Source organism: Saccostrea cucullata, unplaced genomic scaffold, assembly GCF_032062105.1.
Source record: "Saccostrea cucullata isolate Sc308-1 unplaced genomic scaffold, CSIRO_AGI_Scuc_v1 ctg448, whole genome shotgun sequence".
NCBI classification, from domain to species: Eukaryota; Metazoa; Mollusca; class Bivalvia; order Ostreida; family Ostreidae; genus Saccostrea; species Saccostrea cuccullata.
In genome coordinates this window covers 474,251-499,247 of record NW_026937346.1, presented here as the reverse complement: position 1 = coordinate 499,247, position 24,997 = coordinate 474,251, and the positions used below count along the sequence as shown (strand labels likewise).

General features: G+C 33.4%; 1 protein-coding gene across 2 annotated transcripts; it reads right to left on the bottom strand.

Moving 5' to 3' along the window:
• Positions 1–2,815: 2,815 nt before the first annotated feature.
• LOC134247977 (girdin-like) lies at positions 2,816–21,919 on the bottom strand. Of its 2 annotated transcripts, none has more exons than XM_062730385.1 (3): positions 21,371–21,919; positions 19,319–19,522; positions 2,816–3,296 (listed from the first exon to the last, which is right to left on the bottom strand). In XM_062730385.1, exons 1-3 carry the CDS (start codon positions 21,831–21,833, stop codon positions 2,893–2,895), a joined length of 1,071 nt encoding a protein of 356 aa, XP_062586369.1. In that variant the 5' UTR covers positions 21,834–21,919; the 3' UTR covers positions 2,816–2,892. The 2 variants fall into 2 exon arrangements, with proteins under 2 accessions (XP_062586369.1, XP_062586370.1); XM_062730386.1 differs by lacking the exon at positions 2,816–3,296 and adding an exon at positions 17,853–18,976 and having other exon boundaries at positions 21,371–21,914.
• Positions 21,920–24,997: the final 3,078 nt, after the last annotated feature.

Genomic DNA, 24,997 nt, shown 5'->3' with positions numbered 1-24,997 from the left:
AATGAGTTTTTCTCAGTTACACATGTGTAAAAAAAACGTCGTTTTCGAGGTTGCGCCGCTTTGACATACCATTGCTTACAAAAACGTTAGTAATTCATTAAAAAATAAAATTCATGATTTGTGGTTTATTCTTTGGATAGAAAAGATGATGCTTACTAGATATTTAAAAATTCATTGATGTACCTTGAGCGGTTTTAATTTTATGGCGCTAGTCCACGAACTTTTTGATAACCCCTCGTAGCTATCAATATCATCATTATTGCTTTGTCCCTTCACGTTATTGTTGTTTATAAATGCGATTGGTCAGTATTGTCAGTGGCATTGCTGGGTTCGGTGTTTCATATGCAAAGTACTTTTGATTCTATTGAAATCAAACATCCAATCGATGAGTAAAATGATAATCAGCATAAGAAATTTTAGCACGCCCTATCAAGCAAACTGTCACGCTGTTAGTAAAATGATAAGGTTCTGGCATATTTTCTATGGGTAAATCCTTAAAAACACTCGCATGCACGTATGCTTTAATCTGATTGACTGAACTTTGAATTTATTTACCGGTCACGGTAGCCTAGTGGTAGAGCGTTCGCTTCGTGATTCTTTTGAATTTTTTGATTTTGTATACCTAAGACGTAAACATAGGTAGTGACTGTTCATTAAGCGCTCGGCACTAGAAGTTGTCACGGGTCTTTCGGATATGACCTTAAAAACGTAGGTCCCGTGTCACGGTAGGCGTTGGCACGATAAAGAAACTGCTCAATGGCCCTGAGTGCCGAGTATAGGTCTAAATTTGAAGCCCTTCACCGGCATCAACGTCTCCATATGAGTGAAAAATTCTCAAGAACGTAAACAATATACATGTAACAATCAATCAATTCATATGACTCTCTTGCTTTTTACAGTACGATATTTAGAATACTATATAATAAGATATAGATATGGACATTCAGTATCTTAAAAAGATATGTTCAACTGAAAAATTATCCGAAATATTTAAGTTAAGAACAATATGTTTTATGCTATTTTATAATTACATTTCCAATGTCTGTGTCCGATATAAAATTACAAATAGTTAATGTAAATTATTTCTATATAAATTTACTGGTTAACTGATAGGCGCGATTAAAAAAAATAAGTACGGATCTGGGCTAAAAGAGACAGAAGCGGGTCTTGCAGCACTTAAATTTGCGGAATCTAGAGCATGTAAATAAAAAGAATAATAGTCAGATTTTTTTGGTTCCATGACGATGATCAATTGATTGGCTTGCCTGATATTTTCAATAATTATCACGCAAGCCACTCGATTGATCTCAACATGAAACCAAATTATCATTCCTAAAATGTATCGCGGTAAGGAACATTGACAGTAACATCTTAAAACATCTTTTATCTCGTTTAATTGATTTTGATCAATTCCTAGCTATCTTTGTAAAATCAGAAAAAAAAAAATCGGTGAATAATTTTGTTATATTTAATTTAATGATTTTCTGAACCTGTGGATTTGACAGCCTATTTGCTTGCATATATATTCTAAAATACTAAAATCATGATATTGTTTTATTTTGGAAATCTCATCTGTACAAATTACATATACTTACCAAGGAAAAAATTAAACACTTAAAAAAAAAAAGAAAAAAAAGACGTTTTTCCTCATACCACAATGTTCACGACAGAAGTGTTTTTAAAGTGTTCTAAGATAAGATACATTTCAGAGTTCATTCAACATTTTATGTATATGTACATCATATACATCATCAACCACCCAAAGTTTTCATGTCTAGTTAAATGTGCGTGCTTTTTTGTTAAAATGTATTTTTTTTTAAAGATACAAGTTTTCAAACATTCTAGTTAGATTAAAAATAAATTCAGTCAATTCTTTTAGCATTTTTGTCAATCACTTTGACACTTTTTACAATACTTGCTTAGAGGTCTCCCTCCATCATATTCAAAATTATAAATTAAATTAGATTCACGATGAAAAGTAACGGGGAGAGCAGTGATAGATATCTATTAACTTTTTCATAGGTCCCCGAATCAAATCACACAAGACATTAGGAATGTCTAGATTGTGTTGTCAACTTATCTAGTAGATTTTGGCTGTACATCCATAAGGAAGTAAGAACAAAGTGCAAAGTTTTAGAAAAGAACGTGTATTCTCGTCTATTGATCTGTATGGTTTTCGTGGAGATCATCAAACTTACTTTCGGTATATCAATGTTAACAGTTAACTGTAGATCAATAAATTTTTGTGACACCTTATTTTTGCATGACTCTTGATAAGCGAGAAAAAATTTTCACGAATGGGTTTATTGTTCTTCCTAATCTCAATGAATGCAATTAATTATTCTCGGGCACACTGTCGTACTTACGCAAAAACAAAGTTCTCGCGAATTAAGTGGTTTACAGTATACCTGTACGACAAGATATCGTACTAAAAAGATTGTTTTGGCGAAGTTTTAATAAGAGGTTGAATGAAAAATGATTTTGTAAAGAAAAAAATACAGTTTCTAAACACTCTATTCTGATTAAAAAATGTAAGTTCATGAGGTGATAAACTGATTTAAGGAATTCTTAAATTTTTACCCTAAGATAAAAGTATTGACTAACATTACAAGGAAATATGGATTTAACAAGCATTAATAAAAACCCAAAGGCCCATTAAAACAAATCATTTTTTGAAGCAACACAAATAAAAAATAATAAGTAGTGGGATCGGGTGTAAAAAAGAAGGACGAACTCTTTCTGCACATTCTGAACATTTTTGTCTTAAGGGCTCGCAATGCTTGCAATATAAAACAATGAAGATCTAACACAATAAAACTAAGAAAGACTTTTATTTCATTGAAGTCATAGTTTCAGTTATCCCGTACAACTTTATTGACCATATAGTTCATATTAACCCGATGCCTGCAAGAGATATCCAGAAAATGTTGAAAATCTCTCATGAATGTAATTCCCATATTTGTCAGCTTTCTTCACCCAGACATGCGTTCCAGAAGTCAGATTTGCTATAACCAAGTTTCCTCCATTTCCATAATTGACAGCATGGCTGACAAATCCAAATCCTAAAGGTCCTTGTGAGGAATCCAATGTTGTGTCCATTCCCGAGGCTTCATTGGACAATATATTCCAGTAGAAAACATATGTTCCAGTTACTGGCGCAGTGAAAATTCCAGATCGTGGATCGTAGGAATTAGTTGTGTCCACAACTTCAAGGTCAAAGATAATAGTTTGAAAGAAGCCAATCTTTCTCACAGAGCGCGAAAGTCGGGCGTGAAACGAAGGAAGCATCTGAGGCCCTGTTGAATTAAAGAACGCTAAACGGTGACACTTAATTTATATAGATTAGATTAATAACACAATATCCTTTTATAATTCCAGTAAATGATTGGAATGCTTAAAACTTTTTTAAATTGTACTGAATTTTGGAGCATAAAATTCACATTTTCACCGATTTTTTGTTTCATGAGTCCTCTATATATTTTTAACTTTTAAACTACAGCCAATCCTATTAAAAGAAAATTTTTTAGGTTCTCTTTTATTGTATAAATGGCCGACTCTGTTTTTTTTTCAGTATATACTTACGTAAGCTGTCTACAGTAAATGTCATATTCCTTAGGTCTTTCTTTAATTCCTTAATCATTTGTAGTTTTATATTATCATCCTTTTCCTTTTCCAGTATATGTTCGTCTAATTTTTTCTCCAATCGTTGATTTTCAAGTCTTAGATCAGCGATATTGTTTTCCAGTTCATGTATTTTGACTAATGACTTGGACATATCATTCTTCACTGTTAATATAATCAAATCATTAACAAACACAGACATCTGATTGACAAGTGACAGCCTTGTTAAAGTTTCCTGACTTAGTTGCTGCTTCATATTGTTAATGTCTTCCCGTAACGATTCGTTGGCACAAACTTCTGTCATTGTCTTGTCCTCTGATTTCAGTTCCATCAAAGGCGAGTCTGTCGCCGACATTGATAAAGCAATTCCACAAAATAGCAAATGGAGAAAGAGCATTTTGGATATCAAGATATAAAAAGTTTTGGCTAATTTTCCGCAGATATAGCTTGCTTAATGCTCAATGATGTACAATAAAATTATGAGTGATTGAAATATATAGGTACTACAACGCTAGTTGTCCAATCAAAATGTAGTTGTTCCAATCAATAAAAGGAATCCAGTTCATTTTTGTTCTATATAAGCAATTTTAAATGAATCTGTTATGCTTTAATAGTTTGGTATCTGTTTTAAGATATTCTTTGTCTTTTGTTTGCTTTTTAATATTTCTAAAAGGAACAATATTTTTTCTGAATATGATACCACCTTCCACAGTGCTAATTGAACAATAAATTTAAAACACGTATAGTATAAAATTAATCTTAAGTTGCTAATTATTATACCCAAAGCTTGAAAAGTCTCTTCTTATACCAACGAATGATGTTTGATGAGGCTTTCATAAACTCTTTGTTGCATAGTGGTTTTGTTCACCTTTAGTTTTATTTTTGATCCGATACATGTTTCCCATAGCAAAACACTGACACCGCCATTCCTTCTATTACTTTAATAGTGAAGGTTACCGATCTCGTAACCAAAAGTTCTCATATACAACTGAACAAAATTTAATGAGACTTTTACATTATCTTTTTATACAGAATGCAAGTATTGTGCACTGCCTTTTTACTTTTTGATCCGACAATTATTTTGGTTCTCCAAGAGCAAAACATCGACTGTCATTATTATCATATTGGAGGCGATGTGTATCATTTAGTGAGCTCAGTACTCACAGTATCTCTAGTTACTAATAAATTTATTGTCTCTAAGAATAGGATCTGTGCAGTTCTAAAACTATTCTATAAGTTTTAACGCATTTGAATGCTAAGAAAACGTCAAAATAACGGCAAATATTAATAAATTCCCAAGAGATGAAGATGTCCGTCTTTGTAAACAGAGAAACATCAAAGTACTGACCACCACGTGACCTCGAAGCAATATAATTGGTTCCCTCGGTACTGTTGAGTTGGTAAAATGTATTTTAAACTTAATTCAGATTGATTGATTGAATATTGTTTTACGTCCCTCTTGAGAATTTTTCACTCATGTAGAGACGTCACCGTATGCCGGTGAAGGGCTTCAAATTTAGACCTATACTCGGCACTCAGGGCAATTGAGCTGTGAAGGTTCTTTATCGTGCCAGCGCCTACCGTGACACGGGACCTATGTTTTTAAAGTCATATCCGAAAGACCCGTGACTCTCACTTCTGATGCATGCCTATTGCTTGGCGAAGGAACAGTCACTACCCATTTTTACGTCTTAGGTTTGACGCAGCGCCGGGAACGAGGATCGAACCCGGGCCTCCCGATAACGAAGCGAACTCGACACGTAAAAAGTACGTGCATTAACACGGCACTGATACAAGCAGTAGGTACATATTTTGACTCAATCACACATATAATAAAGAATATCACTCAAAATCACATCAAACTTGCTTAAATTTCACAGCAGATATCCCAGTTTGCCTGAGAAAACTAAGATGAGGTGTTGACTCTCAATTAAAAATTTTGTTTCGGTCCATTTTAAGTTAACGTGTTGAAGAAATTGGGAATTATCAGATATTAATCATTATGTCAGGAGAATCAAATTCCAATGTAACAATCGCCTTTATTGTTTTTTTTTTTTAATTATGTATCTATACATCCATATGTTACAAGGAATCCTTGATGCTTGTGGCTGATTAACAGCTGGAAACAGATCCGGGAATATTTTGCATTAAAACGTCCAAGTTACAATTGTAAAATTTAATGTTAATTTGTATGTCAATTTTAAGGAGAAATCATTTAGTTTACACTAAAATTTTGTAAAAATAGAATAATTATGCGTTCAGCAAAATGTCATGCACTGAAAGAAAAACCTAGTGAATTTAACTAGTGTGTTTCGTAAAGCGTTGGTCGTGATTAGTAAACTTTCAGTTTACTGGTTAAGATAGTGAGTTGTGGAGCGGGGGGTGGTATAGATACTTAGATACCTACTGAAAGTTACTCATCAATTCTACATTTACTAGTCTTATCTAGTAAATATACCAATATATGGTAAAACTACTATTAAGGTAGTGATTGTATGGACAGTGAATCTACTAGTTTTCTTCGTGACATTCACTAGTTATTTTTTTACAGTGTGGATAATTTGTTCTGGTAGAAAAAGCCAGTTATACAAATGAAAACATGAAAAGCCATATATGTCTACAAGTTTACGTAATACAAAATCCATTTTTCTTTTGTCAGATATTCAAAGTACGTAGATAGATTTAGATTAATTTTGTTGGATATCAACTTAAAAATAAAGAAGGCAAGTGGTATTGCCTATTTTGTCTTCTCCTTTAATTCATAAGGTGGAATAAGCATCATTTCATCTAAATGAAGGATATTTTATTCTTTTATAAGTGTAGTAGGAAAGGAGAAATGCACGAAGAAAACATATGGCTGGACCGGGAATCGAACCCGGGACCCCTGTATTACTAGTCAGGTGCTCTAACCACTGAGCTATCCAGGCCGATATCCACGGTCCGTAAAGCCCGAACTTCTACATTCCTCCCTCCTTAAACAGTCTTCGACCTCGAAGACACAAGTTCTAGGGCCCTGCCAGGAATTACTAATTTACACATACACTGTAACCTGAACAAGGCCCCCACACTGGCCACCAAATGTAGTAGGAAAAGAGAAACGCACGAAGAAAACATGGCTGGACCGGGAATCGAACCCGGGACCCCTGTATTACTAGTCAGGTGCTCTAACCACTGAGCTATCCAGGCCGATATCCACGGTCCGTAAAGCCCGAACTTCTACATAAGTAATGATTATTTAAGAGTTATATTGACCTATATACAAAAAGCGTAATACCTTTGGCAAATGTTATAAAATGTTTTTACATATGACACATGCAGAAAACAAGTTTTGTGTATCAGTATTCCTAAAAACTGGATATCATGTATAGTAAATTTCTTCAGCTGGTTGTACGGCTGTCTGGCATCAAGATGGAAAACCTGTCTGTATGATTTGTTAGTATTAGATGCATAAAAATATTTTTCTAACAATTGGCGTTAACAATATGTTACGAGTACTGATAGATGCTTGCATTTATTTACATTACCTTGGGTTGGAAATCAATCATAACATGGTTATGATGAATAGATTAACTTCTATCTACAATATACTGGATGGTTCGTGCGTCATGTTAATAAAAATAGTTGAAACTGCATAAGGGCAATGATGCACGTATTTTGTGATTGATCTACGGCTTGATTTTTTTCATTTTATTTCTGGGAGGCTACTGCGACAATAGTAAAAAAAAAAAGCACGACATTGTGCAGCAAGAAATTCAAATATTAAGTATATTTTTGATGCTTTCAAACATGTAGAATGTATTTAAGGAATGTTGATACTTGGTGTGTAAATCATACAAACTGGATCGTGGGCATATTTTTCATGATGTCCTTGGTATAGGTAGTAATACAGAAAAGTAATCTAGATTTTGTAGAAGATGACACTTTAAGCCTTTCGACGCCGGCGCCAAAGCGACATAATTAGGCCATTCCAAGTTTTTTCTCTATTTAGCGTCCACTCATCTTTCAAAAACCTACCTACCTATTCGCAAAAAACACACAAGCCAAAACATAAAACACAAGCTTAAAGGGAGAGGAAATAAGCACCTCCTTAAAATTTACCTAGTCTTAGAACCTCTGTCAATCATCTGAAATAAGCCTGGGGTTGGATACTTTGATTTGATTGACATTTAATTTGTGGCTGTTGTGTATATCTTGTGTACCTCGTCTGGAGATCGTACCGACCATCGAATTAACTTTCATGCTTTTGATGCCTACCGCACATGATGGCCAACGTGATAAAGAATCAATCAAATCGTTGTTTTCTTTTTTAATTCATACGGATATGCCATAAATATAATCAATCTATCAAATAATTAAATATATGACAAGAAAAATCATGGCATATATATTATAAATTTCATTTTAAAAAGGGGGGATTTCATATCACGATTACAATCGATAATTTTAATTTCCGTGTCAAAACATGAGTTAACATACATTTATTCCTCCGTTAATTAACAAAATAAACCGACCTGCGTTTGAAGCTACAATGTAGTATCATAAAATTATTTTTTTTTTAAAACAAGTATGTATGACAACATAGTAGCATTGTTCATGAGTCAAGGGAATTTATATTTATAAGACAAACCTGTACGTGTCCCTTTTCTTCGAGACATGGTGACGAAGTTACGGTATAATAATTAGTTTTAGAAGAGATATTATTAGGAATATAACATCTTGCTTTGTATTTAATGTTTGAAATTAATAATGAGACTCAAAAGAAAAATAAAACCGATGCAAATGATTCCATTCCCGTTTCATAGCTGTCGGGGAATCAACCCCCGTCCGAAGCCCTGCCCATTTTTACAGACCATGCGTTATCAAGTAGGGTTTTTCTTCAAAAGATATTAATTTAGACAAAAATATTTCTACTTCAACATTTTATTCTCAAAACATCGTTTCTAAGTTTCACTGTTATTTACAGAGACTGTTTTGTGATTCACTTTCTTCTTTCGTTTTGCGTAGACGACGTGTAATTTGAATTACTTCCCTTTTTGTCGCCAGATTACAGCGACAGATTTTGGTGCTAAATGTATTTTCGTTATAACACTTCATTAAAAAACACACTGTATATAAAACATGTCGAATTAATAAAAATATTAATCATTTTAAAAGAAAGAAATTGAGAAGGATTCTGTCTGCAACAAAAAATACTCTATTTCGCATTTCAATTCATGAGCTAAACATGAAAAAAAACGGCCTCGGTTTACAAAGTCGTAGGAAAACGCTTACAGGTAATACACTCAGGTGACATCCTGTGTATATAGGCAGTATACACAAGCCAGCGTCGTTCCCTAGGGGCTTCTCATCCGCTTCGATTAAGCTCCACCCCACAGCAAACTTACCTGAGGAAAACCGTACGGTTGAAAACCTCGGCCTTTAAAAGTCATAAAAATGACTTCCTTCAAATGATTTGATCAAATGATTTGATTTGACTAACTAAACTGCTTTAAGAAGTAATATCTATTCTTAAGCAAAAACAAAGGATTGAATGCTTACAATACACCCAATATAACTTATTGTACGGAATTATTTGGAGAAATTTATAAAATTAAAAAATTTCGACTTAATTAATCAATTTCAGAACTCCTGATGTTGTGTGTTTTTTCTCATATGGGATGTCAAAAACCAAGGCGCACGCGGACGATAAATATAGAAAAAACTTGGAATGGCCTTAGATGATATCTATATTGTGTGATTTGATACTAAATTTATGCGACGAGTTAGAATGATGTATATTCGCTAGGCTTGCCGAACGTATATACACCATTTCAATGAATTGGAGAAAGTCAATATCAAATCACACAATAATAGATTTCTATTTATTACGATTTTTGTTTAGTTTTCTAAAACTTTACCCTCTTCGAAACTATATGAATGATTTTGATAACTTATGATGCATAAATTGATGACGTCACATTGTTGATGTTGACATGGCGAGAAAAAGAGTATGTTGTGAAAATATAAGATCTTTGCTTTCTGCGTCTTTTAAAATATGTATGACAATTAATCAGTTGGAGGCTTATATCAAATTAACTTTTGACTGAAAGTTGTAAGGACCGAGGGATCATGAATTTTATTCTGGTGTCATTCTTTGAACGGTGGAAGTCCATGCAAAGAGTGATAGGCTAACGTACATTGTAAATTCGGATCCATGTAAAGTTACACGTACAATTACATTACTATAAGGTATACATGATATAATGTTAGATAGCATTTTTGAGAGTGTCAAAGGAATTTTCACTTACACATAACTGCTAGACACTACGTTTCTTTAAAAAAAAAACCGTTCGAGATGGTGGGTAGGGTGTTAGGGTGTATGGGTGGGTTAGCCTTACATTTAGTCTTTACGAGTCTTTTTCCGACTTTTAACAGATTTCCTTCTCATAGTTTATTTTTAAAAGGCAAGAATTCTTGTAAATAAAGATTTTGATAAATTTGAAACTTGAAGCGATGCACAATAAATACAGTAGAAGCAGATTTTTTAGCGTGGATTTCATTTTTGCATTATTAGCGAGGGTGCTGAGATCGCTAAAATTGAATATCGCTAAAAAATCCGTTTTATCGGTAATAGCTTCTGATGTAAACATTTTTAAATTAGTGAAAATTACATCTCGCTAAAATAAAATACCAATTTTAAAGATAAATCACTAAATTTGTGTCTAGCTTAAATTACCACTTATACAGCACAATGTGCACTTTGTTTCCCCAGAATTGGACTTTCTACATTTTGTTAAACATTTGGACGATTTCAAGTTCTTGATATTCATTCATTATATACTTAATTTCATATTAACAATGACGGCGGTGTTGGATTTAATCTTTTTAACATTTAATTGGCCAATCTCCAGACAGCCCAGTATTACGTTACATGTACGCTTATTCGTTTGTTTAAAAGTGATTTTCTAAATGTCCTCAGCTTTTCTTAATGTTAGACTCAATTCAAATCAAGATGTACTGCGTATAGTTAAGTGTGCCAAAGAATAATATTTGATACTCCGACTTGTCATGTTGTACTTTTTTCCAATTCATCGCATGGCAATGAAGATGGAATTACATTTTCATTTGATTTACCAAAACCCAGTAAATTGATAAAAAAAAATAATAAAACGGAAAGGCTTAAGGGAAGCGCGGCGCACTCAAATTAAGTCTGTTTTAATTATTAAAGATATCATACAATTGTATTTTATTCGATGCAATAGAATTATTCATGATATATCCATATATTTACATTTGCAAATGTTTTCCTTTATATAACACTACTGAAAGGAATGTGTATCTATAACTGTATAAATACAGGTACGGGGTCAAGAGGTCATAGATGTGCGTATGGATAATTGTTTGACGTAATTTCTCAGTGACGTCATAAAGGGTCTACGCGCGTTCCGTGGATTACATACTTGCCGTTGGGTTTGAAAAATAATGCATTTCACACGCTAAAAGTTACAATCAGGCAAATATAAAGTATGAATAAGTCACAAATGTAAATATAAGTAATAAGGTATCATTTTAAAACATCTATCGGGCTATAAATACGGGTTGGTACGAGATTAAATTCATCATAAAGCCCTTCGGGCTTTATGGAATTTAATCTCGTGACCAACCCGTATTTATATCCCGATAGATGTTTAAAAATGATACCTTATTTCTTAAATATATATTTATTTCATCGTTGCTAGCGATATCGATATAAGGACGCGTATTTTAAAAAATTACATCAGCAGGGTTGGAAAAATTTGAACATTAACGTCATGGACAATGTATAAACATGCGCCAAAAAGCTGCGTTTTAAATTAGTGCAATGCATATCAAGACGGTATAGTCGTACTGTCATATAGTTAATAAAAATGGTTGTGTACATATCAGAATACCAGTTCTCCATCATATATCATTTCCTAAAACATTTCAGTAGTAATTCGGGAAGTGTCAGGAATTATGGGTGAATCAGAAATCCAGAAAATGATGTTCGACCATAGTGATCGTTACTGTACATGGACCCTTGACCCAGAAAATTAGACACAATTTTTACTTCGTCTCCAGCTGCTAGATTCAAAATCACAAAACCGGTAGCTTCATCTTCATTATACTGCGTCTCAGTATCTGCAACGACAGAGTCTCTTATTATACCATTTTGATGTAAAACGGCTCCCATTTCACCGTAGTCTCCAGATTCTCCGGAGATGTGTTTCCCAGCGGCGTGCAATGTCCAAGAAAACGCAAAGACACCGGAAGTTGGGGCGATGAATGTTCCAGTTTTTTCATTATATCCATTTCCATGATTTGTAACAACAGTATCAAAGATAAATGTTTGTCCCTTAGGTAAAGATTTGAAATCGGCGGAATAGTACGCGTAAATTAAAATTGATCATAATTTTATTTATTCTGATTTGTTGAGACATAAAAAAGTATTGCTATGTATATGGAGAAAGCAAAAAGGAACAAACCAGCTTACAGAAAAGATCTGCAAAATGATAAAACAAAACAAATGAATAAATATAATTACTTTCTCCGGAAAAATTCTTCTGAACATTTTCATTTTCTTCCTTCAGTCGTACTACTTCATTTTGCAATGTCTGAACATCAGACATAAGTTGTTCAACGTTTTGAACAAGTTGCAGCTTTTGATGATAATATTTTTCCTGGCCACGAAGAACTTCTCCCAAAGTATCTAATACCTTTGTAGATGAAAAATTCTTTTGTTGCTTTGGTAGAAAAAATGTATGCGCATTTGCAAATATACTTACGGCAACCGTTATTAATAAACCTGTGATGGAAAAATTATAGAACCCCATGATTTACTACAAAAACATTTCTGTATTTGCTGATATTTCCCCCATTTATATAAGCCAAGTAATTACATAATGCGTAATTTAACATATGTTTTTTTTTCAGAAAAAAGCATAAACAGCACGTAATACTGCACTTAAGCAGTTTTTTTAATTACATATTGCACATTATACATAACTGCATTTGTCAGTTTTGAAAATTAGCAAGGATTGTGAAATATGAGAGTGGGCCAAGGTTAAAGTTTTTTTTTGTAAGTAAGGAAATCTTCAAGGTCATTGGTATCAAATAAAAGGCCTTGCCAAAAGAAGTACATATGTAACGTATAAAAACGCTAGCCCTAACCGTTCAGAAGTTATGGCCAAGATAAAAAGTTTTTAAAATAAAGTCAAATTCCAAGGTCAAGGTCATAGGTCTTGCTGTCAAATGAAAAGTCTTGTCAAAAGGACTAAACATGTAAAAAAAAAAAAAAAGAAGAAAGAAAGCACTAGACCTAACATTTAAAATTAATGATCAAGTTTTGGTTTTTAAAAGTAGGTCAAACTCCAAGCTCAAGGTTAAAAGGCCAAAGTACTTGGTATCCATTGAAGGGTCTTCTCACAAGGATTACATAAGTGAAGTAAGAGATCACTAGCATTAAGCGTTCAAATGTTATATTAAAGGTAGGGATGTCAACGAATACTCGAATATCAGTCGAATGGACCGACGATCGAAAATTAAAGGAAATTCGAATAAATGCAAAAAAAGGCGATAAAGAATTTTTAACTCAAAATTGAAAAATCGTCATTCCTTAAACCATTATAGCATCTGTCCTCAGACGAATAAGAGCTTTCACACCGTCACAGCATATAATAAATTGTCACGTTGTACATATGGAAAGTACAGCAATTACCGTATATATACTCGCCTATAAGTCGGTTTTTAGGGAGTTAATCCTGTGTCTCTTTGTCCGACTTATAGGCGAGCTATAAAATGTATACTTTTATATGAGGTTAGTCCATCTGATATGCAAGATTATTAAATAAAACCGACTTATAGGCGGATCGACTTATAGGCGAGTATATACGGTACATACCGCGATAATTATTTCTAAATTACTGATCTTTTTAATTGTTATTGTAGTAATTATGCAACGCTATATGCTGGACTTTGAAGGTGTCTTCTAGCTATTCCCACTTTTTATTATAAAAACAAAAATCTCCTCCCCTTTTCCTATTTATTGTAAAGAAGCTTTTTCTTTCAAAATTATGGTCAAGGTTTACTTTTTTAAGTAGGTCAAACTCCAACGTCAAGGCCAAAAAATCAAAGTTCTTGGTATCCAATGAAGGGCCTTTTCACTATATTTAGGATTATATATGAGTAGTATGAAACCAGTGACCCTTACTGTTCAAAAGGTATGGCCAAGGTTAAAACTTTTTCATTAGTACGGAAATCTCCAAGGACAAGGTCAAAAGATCAAAATTGTTGTTATCAAATGAAATGTTTTTAGCAAAAAATATATATGTAAATTATTAATGTCCTGGTATCCACTTTTCAAAAGATAAGGCCAAAGTAAAAGTTTTGAATTTTTGTCAAAAAGTGGGTCAAACTCCAAGGTCAAGGTAAAAAAGTCAAATATCGTGGTACGCAAGGAAAGATCTTGTTGCAAGAAATACATTTGTGAAATATGAAAGTCATAGCTCCACAAAATCAAAACTTATAGGCAAGGTTAAAGTTTTTTTTCGGACAAACAGACAAACATATAGACAGAGAGACAGCTAGACAAACAAACAGACAGACAGACAGGTAGACAGACGGAAGGACACAACAAAAACTGAACACCCCCAATACTTCGTTAAAGGGGGTCGCCCGCGTGGCGCAGTGGTTAGAGCGTCTGCTCTAGCGTCGCGAAGTAAGGAGTCAATCCTTACGTCACGGGTTCGAATCCCACTGTGGGACGTGGAGACCGGTCCTTTAGATGAGACCGTGTAAACCGAGGTCCCGTGTCGCAGTAGGTGCTGGCACGAAAAAGATCCCTCCCTGCTCAATGGCCCTGAGTGCCGAGTATAGGACAAAAATTGCAGTTCTCCACCGGCAAGTAGTGGCGTCTCCATATGAGTGCAAAATTCTCGACAAGGAAGTTAAACAACAAACAAACAAAGAAACTTTTGGACTATTAGACGTAGATTACTGTGAACTATTGCTATCATCTTATGGGAAGATGTAGTCAATCAAGTCCAAATGATTTCCTTCACCGTCATTACTTCAAAATTTGTGAAGTAGAATCATCAACGTGCGTCAGTTACTTACAATTCTAAAAAAATGTATGAAGATCTGTATCTTGATTGGTGAACAATTTGTCTAGCGCCAAAAAGCTGCATTAGAAAAAATAACATATTTGTGATTTAAGGAATGAATTTAATAGCTACCCATTTTATACGGTATAAACTGGGTTGGGACAGTTTACGCTTTTTAAACCGCTTCGCAGTTTATGAAGCGTAAACTGTCCCAACCCAGTTTATACCGTACAAAATGGGTAGCTATTAAATTAATTGCATATAATTTAATTTTCATTCATTTGATGTAAGAAAAAAAAAGATGATTGTTCTAACAAAATGACTTCAGTTTGTACAAATTTTAAATGTAACGTCAGGTGGATTAATACGTTTTGACGCAGGTCATTGAGACGTAGGCAACCAATTTTATACGATATAAAGTAAATTTTTTATCCAATCAAATACAGTGTTACAACCGGAATTAAATTATATTATAACCAAAACGAAATAATTCTCTCTTCAACGTTGATGTCTGAATATGTATTTCTCTGATAGATGTTGAGAAGAGGTAAAATAATAAATATACTTCATCTAACATTCAAACAAATACAACAGCATAAAGTGAACTTTACTGGCTTTCTATCATATCAGATGGCATAGAGTGAACTTTACTGGCTTTCTATCATATCAGATGGTATAGAGTGAACTTTACTGGCTTTCTATCATATCAGATGGTATAGAGTGAACTTTACTGGCTTTCTATCATATCAGATGGTATATAGTGAAGTTTACTGGCTTTCTATCATATCAGATGGTATAGAGTGAACTTTACTGGCTTTCTATCATATCAGATGGTTTAGAGTGAACTTTACTGGCTTTCTATCATATCAGATGGCATAGAGTGAACTTTACTGGCTTTCTATCATATCAGATGGCATAGAGTGAACTTTACCGGCTTTCTATCATATCAGATGGTATAGAGTGAACTTTACTGGCTTTCTATCATATCAGATGGCATAGAGTGAACTTTACCGGCTTTCTATCATATCAGATGGCATAGAGTGAACTTTACCGGCTTTCTATCATATCAGATGGCATAGAGTGAACTTTACTGGCTTTCTATCATATCAGATGGCATAGAGTGAACTTTACTGGCTTTCTATCATATCAGATGGCATAGAGTGAACTTTACTGGCTTTCTATCATATCAGATGGTATAGAGTGAATTTTACTGGCTTTCTATCATATCAGATGAAAAGGATGAAGATAACTAACAGTGATCGATCTAAATAAAACTTTCAACAAAACAAATCTTTGAAGAGAACTTAAACACCGACCTCAGGAAATTCTGGAGGTAATATCAGGCCCCGGGATCATGAAGCATCTTAAGCTTAAGTCAAAAAATGCCTTAGATGCTGAAATGTTTTAGAGGTCAAGCAGCCCAAAATGAAAATGCTTTCCGATTTTGTATCATCAGCCTGCTGTTGCATGCAAATAAGGAGTTTCCTTTAACAAGTTTTTATAGATACCGTATATACTCGCCTATAAGTCGATCCGCCTATAAGTCGGTTTTATTTAATAATCTTGCATATCAGATGGACTAACCTCATATAAAAGTATACATTTTATAGCTCGCCTATAAGTCGGACAAAGAGTTTTAGACCAGAGATTAATTCCCCAAAAAACCGACTTATAGGCGAGTATATACGGTAATTGAAATTTTGACTTAAGTCTAAGTCTGTTTCATGATCCCGGGGCCAGGTCCCACAAGGAAAAAGCATCGCCTATCGATCGATCATACCAACCATAACCTTGACCCGGTCGACGGAAGATAAAAAGTCAAATTCAGAATAAAAAACGAAACCCTAACAATTTGTGTGATACATGTACGTCAACTAAAATACGACATAATGGTAGGTTATATTTGCTGACAAGATCATTAATATGACTATAAAATTTACCAAATGCCAACTTTAAACGCAGTTGTTGAAATACCTGTAATATCAACTTTTCAGTTAATAGACTGCCTCCTCCGTTAAAAAAATGAACATACTCCGAACATGCTCTTGAGTATCTAATAAGTTAGATGTCCACACCATATGCACGTGATAAGGAAATTTTAGGATGGAAAAGTATACAGTGTAGTTGTTAGTTGGTCCTTTTCATCTATAGTCAGTTAAATATAAAACAGGAGTCACCGACTCTGCGGTGTTTTCTAATTTTAAGTCCACTAGGATATATCGTAGCGACAAATGAATTAAAGTTCTATGTACCTATTGTAAACTGATAAAACATCGTCGATATTCCTAATTCTCGAGTTGAAGGCTACAGCAAGTGCTTTCTTCTCATTAAGAACTTTTTGAATTAATTCAGGTTCATAGGAAAATCAGAACAAGTCAGCTAATAAAGGAGCACAATAAGTGTCCACAGGATATCACAGTTTCTCGGTCTCCGAAGACTACATAAATTTTGTCAGTGACGAACTCCAGCATCCTTATGATATCAACTTAATTGTGTGAGGAATCAGAGTGATCTTTTACAAAGTAGTTTTACTGATGACCAAAAAATTGGAAAAATTCCTACTTCACATATTTTTGAAGAAGCAGTTGTCTATTATATCTTTGTTTTGGAGGATTGGTTGTATAAAGTGTGAAAAAGTTTTAGGTGTTGATGTTACTGACTTTTGAAACATTTGGCAAACATAAACTAGTCTAAAAGTTCTTTGGGATTTTTGAGAATCCACATATGAGTAAAACCAAAAATATTCTCTAGCACAGATCGTCTGAAACCTCTCTAGAAAAGCAAAATGAAACATGTAAAACACCAATAATACTTGAGTTATACCTCTCTCTCTCTCTCTCTCTCTCTCTCTCTCTCTCTCTCTTCATGTTATTACAATTTGCAAAAGGACTAGTTAAGCAATACATAGTTACTAGTATAGTTACATGAATGGGCTCATAATAAATGTTATTATTTTGTTAGATCAAAATATCATTGCTTATAATAAATTGCTTAATTTGAAAATAAATTAGTTTTGTTTGCATCTCATAAAAATTACTTCTTTTATTATACAAATATTTGTCAAGGTTTAATATTATTGGATAAGAAGAACACATAGATTGTGATGCCTAGTATGTTGGTTGTCTATCCATAAGGGAAGCAGAAAAATGCAGTTTTAAAAAAGAACGTTTAATCTTCAATCTATCTGTAGGGGTCTCGTAGGGATTATCAAAATTACTTTCGACCTTGTGATGCTTATCGCATATACTAGTGCGACAATGATACTGTATTGAAGAGGTTGTATGTAAATTGTGGCTTGGCAAGATATAAATGAGATGTTGTATGTTAAATAATTTTGTAAAATAATACAATTTCTAAACACTTTATTTTGATTCAAAATGTAACTGATTATCATGAGGTGATTTACTAATAAATACATACTACAATTTTAAATTTACATTTAGCTGAAAGTGCTGACCATCAATCATTAAAATGAAATATGGAGATATATTAAAAAAAACAACAACATTGAAACAATACAAATTTGGAGCAGAGCAGACACGGGCCTCTTTAAAACACCAGAGGTGGTGTCAGGTGCTATTGAGAAGAAAAACCTGGAATTTTACATTCGTTAAAAGAATCTCTCTCTTTCTGTATATTCTGAAATTTCTTTTAGCCCAGGCATTGCCTTGAGAGCTCGCAATGCTTTCAATACAAACAACGAAGTTGGTCGTTTAAATACTAAAAGTATAACACAATGCACTATACATTCAGAACAAATCTGACAATAAAACTTAGAGATGCATTACTTTTTCATTGAATTCATAGTATTATTTTTCCATTACAACTTTATTGACCAGAACAAAGTTCACATTAACCTGATGCCTGCAAAAGATAACCAGAAAATGTCGAAAATCTCTCATGTATGTAATTGCCAAATTTGTCAGCTTTCTTCACCCAGACATGCGTTCCAGAGGTCAGATTCGCTAACACCAAGTTTCCCCCATTTCCATAATTTACAGCATGACTGACGAATCCACATCCTAAAGCTCCTTGTGAGGAATCCAATGCCGTGTCCATTCCTGAGGCTTCATTAGACAATATATTCCAGTAGAAGACATATGTTCCAGTTACTGGCGCAGTGAAAATTCCAGATTGTGGATCGTAGGAATTAGTTGTGTCCACAACTTCAAGGTCAAAGATAACAGTTTGGGAGAGGCCAATCTTTCTTACGGGGCGCGAAAGTCGAGCGTGAAACGAAGGAAGCATCTCAGGTCCTGTTGATTTAAAGAGTGCTACACGGTTACATATAATTTATATTAAATTGATAATTCAAAGAAGAATCGATTATAATTTTCTGTAAAAGATAGGAATGCTAAAAACGTTTCTTAAATAGCACTGACTTATCTTATTTTGATTATAAAGCATAAAATGTGAATATAAATAGATAAATCAAACAACTTTGTTAGTTTTACTAAGATTTGTCAAATCTTCAATATACATGAAGCACAGTTTTACCTTTTAAACTATATGAAATCCAATCCAAATTAAGGAACTTTTGAGGTTAACTTTTTTAAGTATAATTGACTGACCTCTCCTTTTTTTCAGTATTTACTTACGTGTTCTCTCTATCTTTGTTGTCACATTCCTGAAATCTTCCTGTAATTCCTTAATCATTTGTAGTTTTGTGTCATCCTCCTTCTCCTTTTCTATTATGTTTTCGTCTAATTTCCTCTGCAATCGTTGATTTTCAAGTTCAAGATCAGTGACGTTGTTTTCCAGTTCTTGTATTTTGTCTAGTATCTCGGACATATCATTTTTCACTGTAATTATGAAGACTTTTCATGAAATATGTGACAAACCATGCAATTGTTTTTTTTCCTTTGAATTCATTCTTGTACTGCCACCTTAGTTTATTAAATTTCCTAACTAACAAGCTGTTTAAAAGAATTCTTTTTCCCCTATTAATGGAATAGAATATGCGTGAATGTAGAAAGCAGCTTCTTTACATATCGCGCGGAAATAAAAGTTTTACACACAAATAGAAAATATTAATTTACTTCCTTGACCTATGACCTCAAAATAGATACAGGTATTTCTCAGGCAACATACATTCTTTACACACGTCTTTACATAAAACACAGGGTTCCTTTAGTGTAGTGTCCGGCGTCTAGTGGTTCAGTACGTTTACTGATTAAACTAATTGGTAGAATTCTAGTGGACTGCCAAAATATACAAATACAACTGACCTAGCCTTATCTAGGTTAACAATAATAAAATGGTAAGTAGCTATCATAAGAGGCATGTTTCTACTTATTTCTAGCTCTACCCTGACGCAGGAGCCCATGCAGTCGCCTTCATATTACCGCATATACTGTAGGTATGCCCTTATTCAGTACCGACAATGAGTGCAGTATACACTTGTATACTGTAGATTCCTTATTTTTCGCGAATAATTATTATCGCGAATGGGCTCTTCAACGTCAAATTGCAAGAAGAAAAATTCTCGAATGTACGTTTGATTAAGAGATTTTACATAGATTCCAGCACCATAAAAATAAAGGCGAGTAATTTTATTTTGCGTGTGGTGCTTCTCGCGAAATTACGCGATAATTAATTCCACGCGTATATCTAGGAATCTACAGTATTGCACACTCGACAAACTGGTCAGCTAATGTGTGGAAACAAAAGTGTTGAGACAGACAGAATTTTTGAGTTTGTGACTACTTGACCTATGACTTCTTGACCTTTGATATTTTGACCTCAAAGCAATAGGAGTGCTCTTTAGGCAATTACTGTTATGTTCCCCAAACAAAAATTACAAACATATTTTGCGTGCACATGCGTGCAAGTGCGTGCAATGAGTGAAATGACTGATATACTTACTATAGCCATAACATTTAAATTTTTCATGCAATGTCTTGAAATTTAAAACACGAAGATATATCAGTACTATAGAGAAAAAGACATGGTCAAATGAGCATCAACTCATGAGCATACATGTGTCCTTCCCTCTGATTGGCTGAAACAAAAGTTTCAATATCTTTCTTACTTTTTTGACAAAATACTTTGAAATTTCAAACTTAGTCAAACATTATTGAGTTCTACATAATAGTATATTAGAATAATCATGGAAGCGCACACGTGCATGTGATCTGCAATCTGATTGGCTTAAACTTGAAATGCCTATATATCTTAATTACTTGCTTCTTAATAAAACAGGATGAGATTTAAAATATGAATAAGTATTATGACTTTCTACATAATACTACTATAAAAATTGAATGCAAGGACATGCCTGCATGTGCAATATGTTCAAGGACATATAATTGATATCATTGTTTTGAGAGTTTGAGGGACATCTGTAATAGTTTCTGTTACAATTAATACTAGTTAAAATTTCATTCCCAAAACCCAAATTCTCCGCGAGATATCATGCAGAAACAAAAGTGTTAGATACAGATAGAAATACGAACAGACGGGCAGACAAATTGAAATTATTATGTCTCATTTTCAGTGGTCACATTTTCATTTGACTTAAGTTTATTTAGTATATAGTTAAATCCCACAGAATTCTGTATTATTTATCAAAAAAGGTTATATAACCGTCAATTTATCTTTACATGCAGGTTTAGAGAAAAACAAATCAGCATGTAGAAAAAATAACAGACCCTCGGTAATTTCCTCGGTCCTGAATTCAGCAGTATAATTACGAAAGATTTCTTCTACAGCTGACTGGAGGTCTTTATGATGCTGTGTGTTTTCTTGTAATGTTTCACGGTCAGTGTTGTTAATCTTTATCTGTCTGTCCAATTCCATGCGCATTCTTTGTTTTTCAAGCTGAATATCAGCATTACCTTTTTCTACTTCTTCCATCTTTACCAGAACGCTGGCCATCTCTTTTTTCACTGTTAATAATTCATTGACAAACGCAGACATCTGATGGACGAGGGACAATCGTATTAAAGTTTCCTGACTCAGTTGCTGCTTTAGATGGTGTATGTCTTCCCGTACTGATTCGTTTGCACACACAACAGTTATTGGCTTCTCCTCGGATTTCAGAACCGCCAAAGGTAAATTTGATGTCGACATGGATATAACCATCCAACAAAGAAGAAGATGTAAAAATAGCATTGTTTTGATTTGTAGATATAAGGATTTGATGCTCCCTAGATATCTTTTGCTTTAAGCCCGATGATTTACAATGAATATATGTATGAACTATATGTAAGGAATCACTCCGCTTGTTGTAAATTCAAAATATAGTCCTCAAAAAATAAAAAAAGATATACAATTTATTCTGTCCTGCAATAACAATTTTACACTTATCTTTCTTATTTATTGATTTGATATCTCTAATTGAGATATTCTTTGCCCTCTATAAGCTAAATAATATTTGTCAAGGGAACTATTTTATGGACACATGATACCACTTTCTGTAGTGTACTTGGGCTAGGTACAATTATTTCTTCATGAATGACCCAATTTTGTTTTTGCTATAAATATAATTTATATAATGAAGATAATTAACTATGATATAATATAATAATGATAATTAACTAAAACCTAGAAGGAAGTTGTATAGAAAAAGCGGGTTAACATTATTCACTCAGATTTCTATGTAAATGCTAAATCCATGCCAATAAGTATCGTTTAAACTTTTAAATCTAATAGACAATTAGAAAAACGTTATTACCGACTTCATCTTAAAAAAATGCTTCATTTAGTGCTAAAACAAACCAATGCACTATTCAGCTGATTGAGATTTAGTACACGTATAATGTATATCTGTATTCCTTGAGATAAAAGTACACAGGTGCTCTTTGGCTTTAACCACTTCAGTGCCACAGGGCCGATTGTATTGATTAGAATTATTGTACCGCCTTAGTATCTTTAATGACACTATACTTGATATTTTATTCGCAGAAAACTGGTAACTTAAAAAATGGATAAAATGACGTTCATGACACTTAAATGACTATTATATTTATTGGTTTTCCCACATAAGATTCTACGTACGTTTGAAAATGAACACACTAATTTGTATACTAAATTTGTTCATTGTATACACAATTTCACGTTCAAAACTATTTTTACACTGTTTAAAATCAGCATAGGCCTATACTTGAATATTTTGGCGCAAAAATACAGGTGCAAAATAAACCTTTAACCGGTTATCCAGGCCCGAAGAATATGCCACCTCGAAATGCAAGTCCCTTGCAATATTGTTACTATTCTTCAACTTGAATCTCATAAGAGAAATTGTACGACAAATTAGCAGGTTATTGTATTTTTTTATAATGATGTAGGCCTTTTTATAAATTTTAATTTCATTTGTTACAGTGCTTTTTTGAATATTTTCTCTGGTTATTTATCCTTGTTAGGATTGAAAATAAACTGTTGGTGTATTTTTCTATTTGCCTAACATTATATGTTTAATAAACGTTCAAAGTTTTGCACACTTAGTGAGACACAACTTTCATGATTTTTATAAAGCACATTAACCATCTGCACTTGCATTGTTTATTTACAATAAATAAAAATGTTCCTATTTATAAAAAAATAACTGTCTTGAATTTTTATAACGATTGTCAACATTAAACGTGAATATATATACTCCTCATACATTGGGGATTGAATTGTAATTCTTTAATTAGGGAAATAAAGCTGCTTTTCAATAAAAATGGAACTCGTGAATTTACTTACCTGGTCATTGGTCATTTTACATGTACACAACCATTCCAAACGATAAACTAAAGTCCAGGCTTTTTAAAATCATTGACAGCTGCTTTTTCAATAAAATGGAACTCATAAATTTACACTTCCTGGTCATTGGTCATTTAATTGCAATATTATTTTCTAAAACTCATTATGATTGCACTCACGAGTACTCTTAAGTTGACGTTCAAAGTATAAAAGATACCACATAGTCTGACACATCTGTTTCGTACTTGGATATTTTATTTGAAACAGACGTTAATGGTAATCTAACAACCAAACTGTATGATAAACGTGATGACCTTAACTTTTCTATCTTCAACTTCCCTTACTTATGCAGCACTATACCTTCATCACCTGCTACAAAGTTCATATCAAGTTGATGCAACAGGAATATCAGTATTTGCGTGTAAACTTACCATTTCTTAAGAGCTATGGTCGATACAATGACCTTGTCAGCAAATACAATTTATCATTGAGTCAAATGCTGACTGACTTCATTCATACTCATTGTTTGTCTATTATTTATACACTGAATTGATGACGGATTTTTCTGTATTTTTCCCGATAATGAAAAGGAGCACACTGTAGGTGTGACCGGTCAGCAGGGATGCTCACCTATCCATGGCACCTGATCCAACCTCTGATGTTTTGGAGGTCTGTGTTTGTTCTGCTCCAATTGTATTGTTTTCTGAACTTTGACACTGAATTGTACTCGTTAACTCCAGATCCTTCATACAACTGAATCAAATTTAATGATGCTTTCACAGATTCTTTATTACATAATGCCACTGTGCAACTCCTGGTCTGGTCTGACATTTTATTACTCGTCCTCCAGAGCAAAATATAGACTTTGCCTTTAAAATCATATAGGAGCGGGGGGATCAATTAGTAAGCTCCGTGTTCACAGTACTCTAGTTTTATCTATTCTGTTTTGATAAACATTCAAAGACATTGAAAATATGACATGGCATATCTGTAAATAAACTTTAATTGACATAAATAAAGTTTTTTCTATCATTCAAATAAATCAATGTTAATTAAGAACATCTGTTTACGGATTGTCAAAAATTAATGTTGATAAACAAAATGCAAAATCATATTTGTGTGATCATTTTTGCAGTTTATCGATGTTTTGACCATATTGAACAGTCTAACGAGGAACTGTAGTTAAACATGGCATATTTATTCTTTCTTCAAAATGCCCAGAAAATCAATCTTACACATATTGATTCCTTCTTATTACATGTATATTCACTAAAATTTTAAAACATCCTTACTGTCCTATGAATAATATAAACGTTAAAATAAACATTGTGGAAATTACAATGTTTGAAAGTGTGCATATAGTGATTTTATGTTTAAATACATAAATAATCAGAATGTTGAATATCATAATCCTTATTTACATGCCCTGGTTTTTCAAGTTAAATCATTTTTCAATATGCACAGATTGGCTAACTATAACTGTATTCAAATATTCAGTATTCACGTAAACGAACTCTATTCAACGTATTTATTTTTATTATTCGTCCATATATTTCAAACACCTAAACTTACACACACACGCCCTCTCTTAC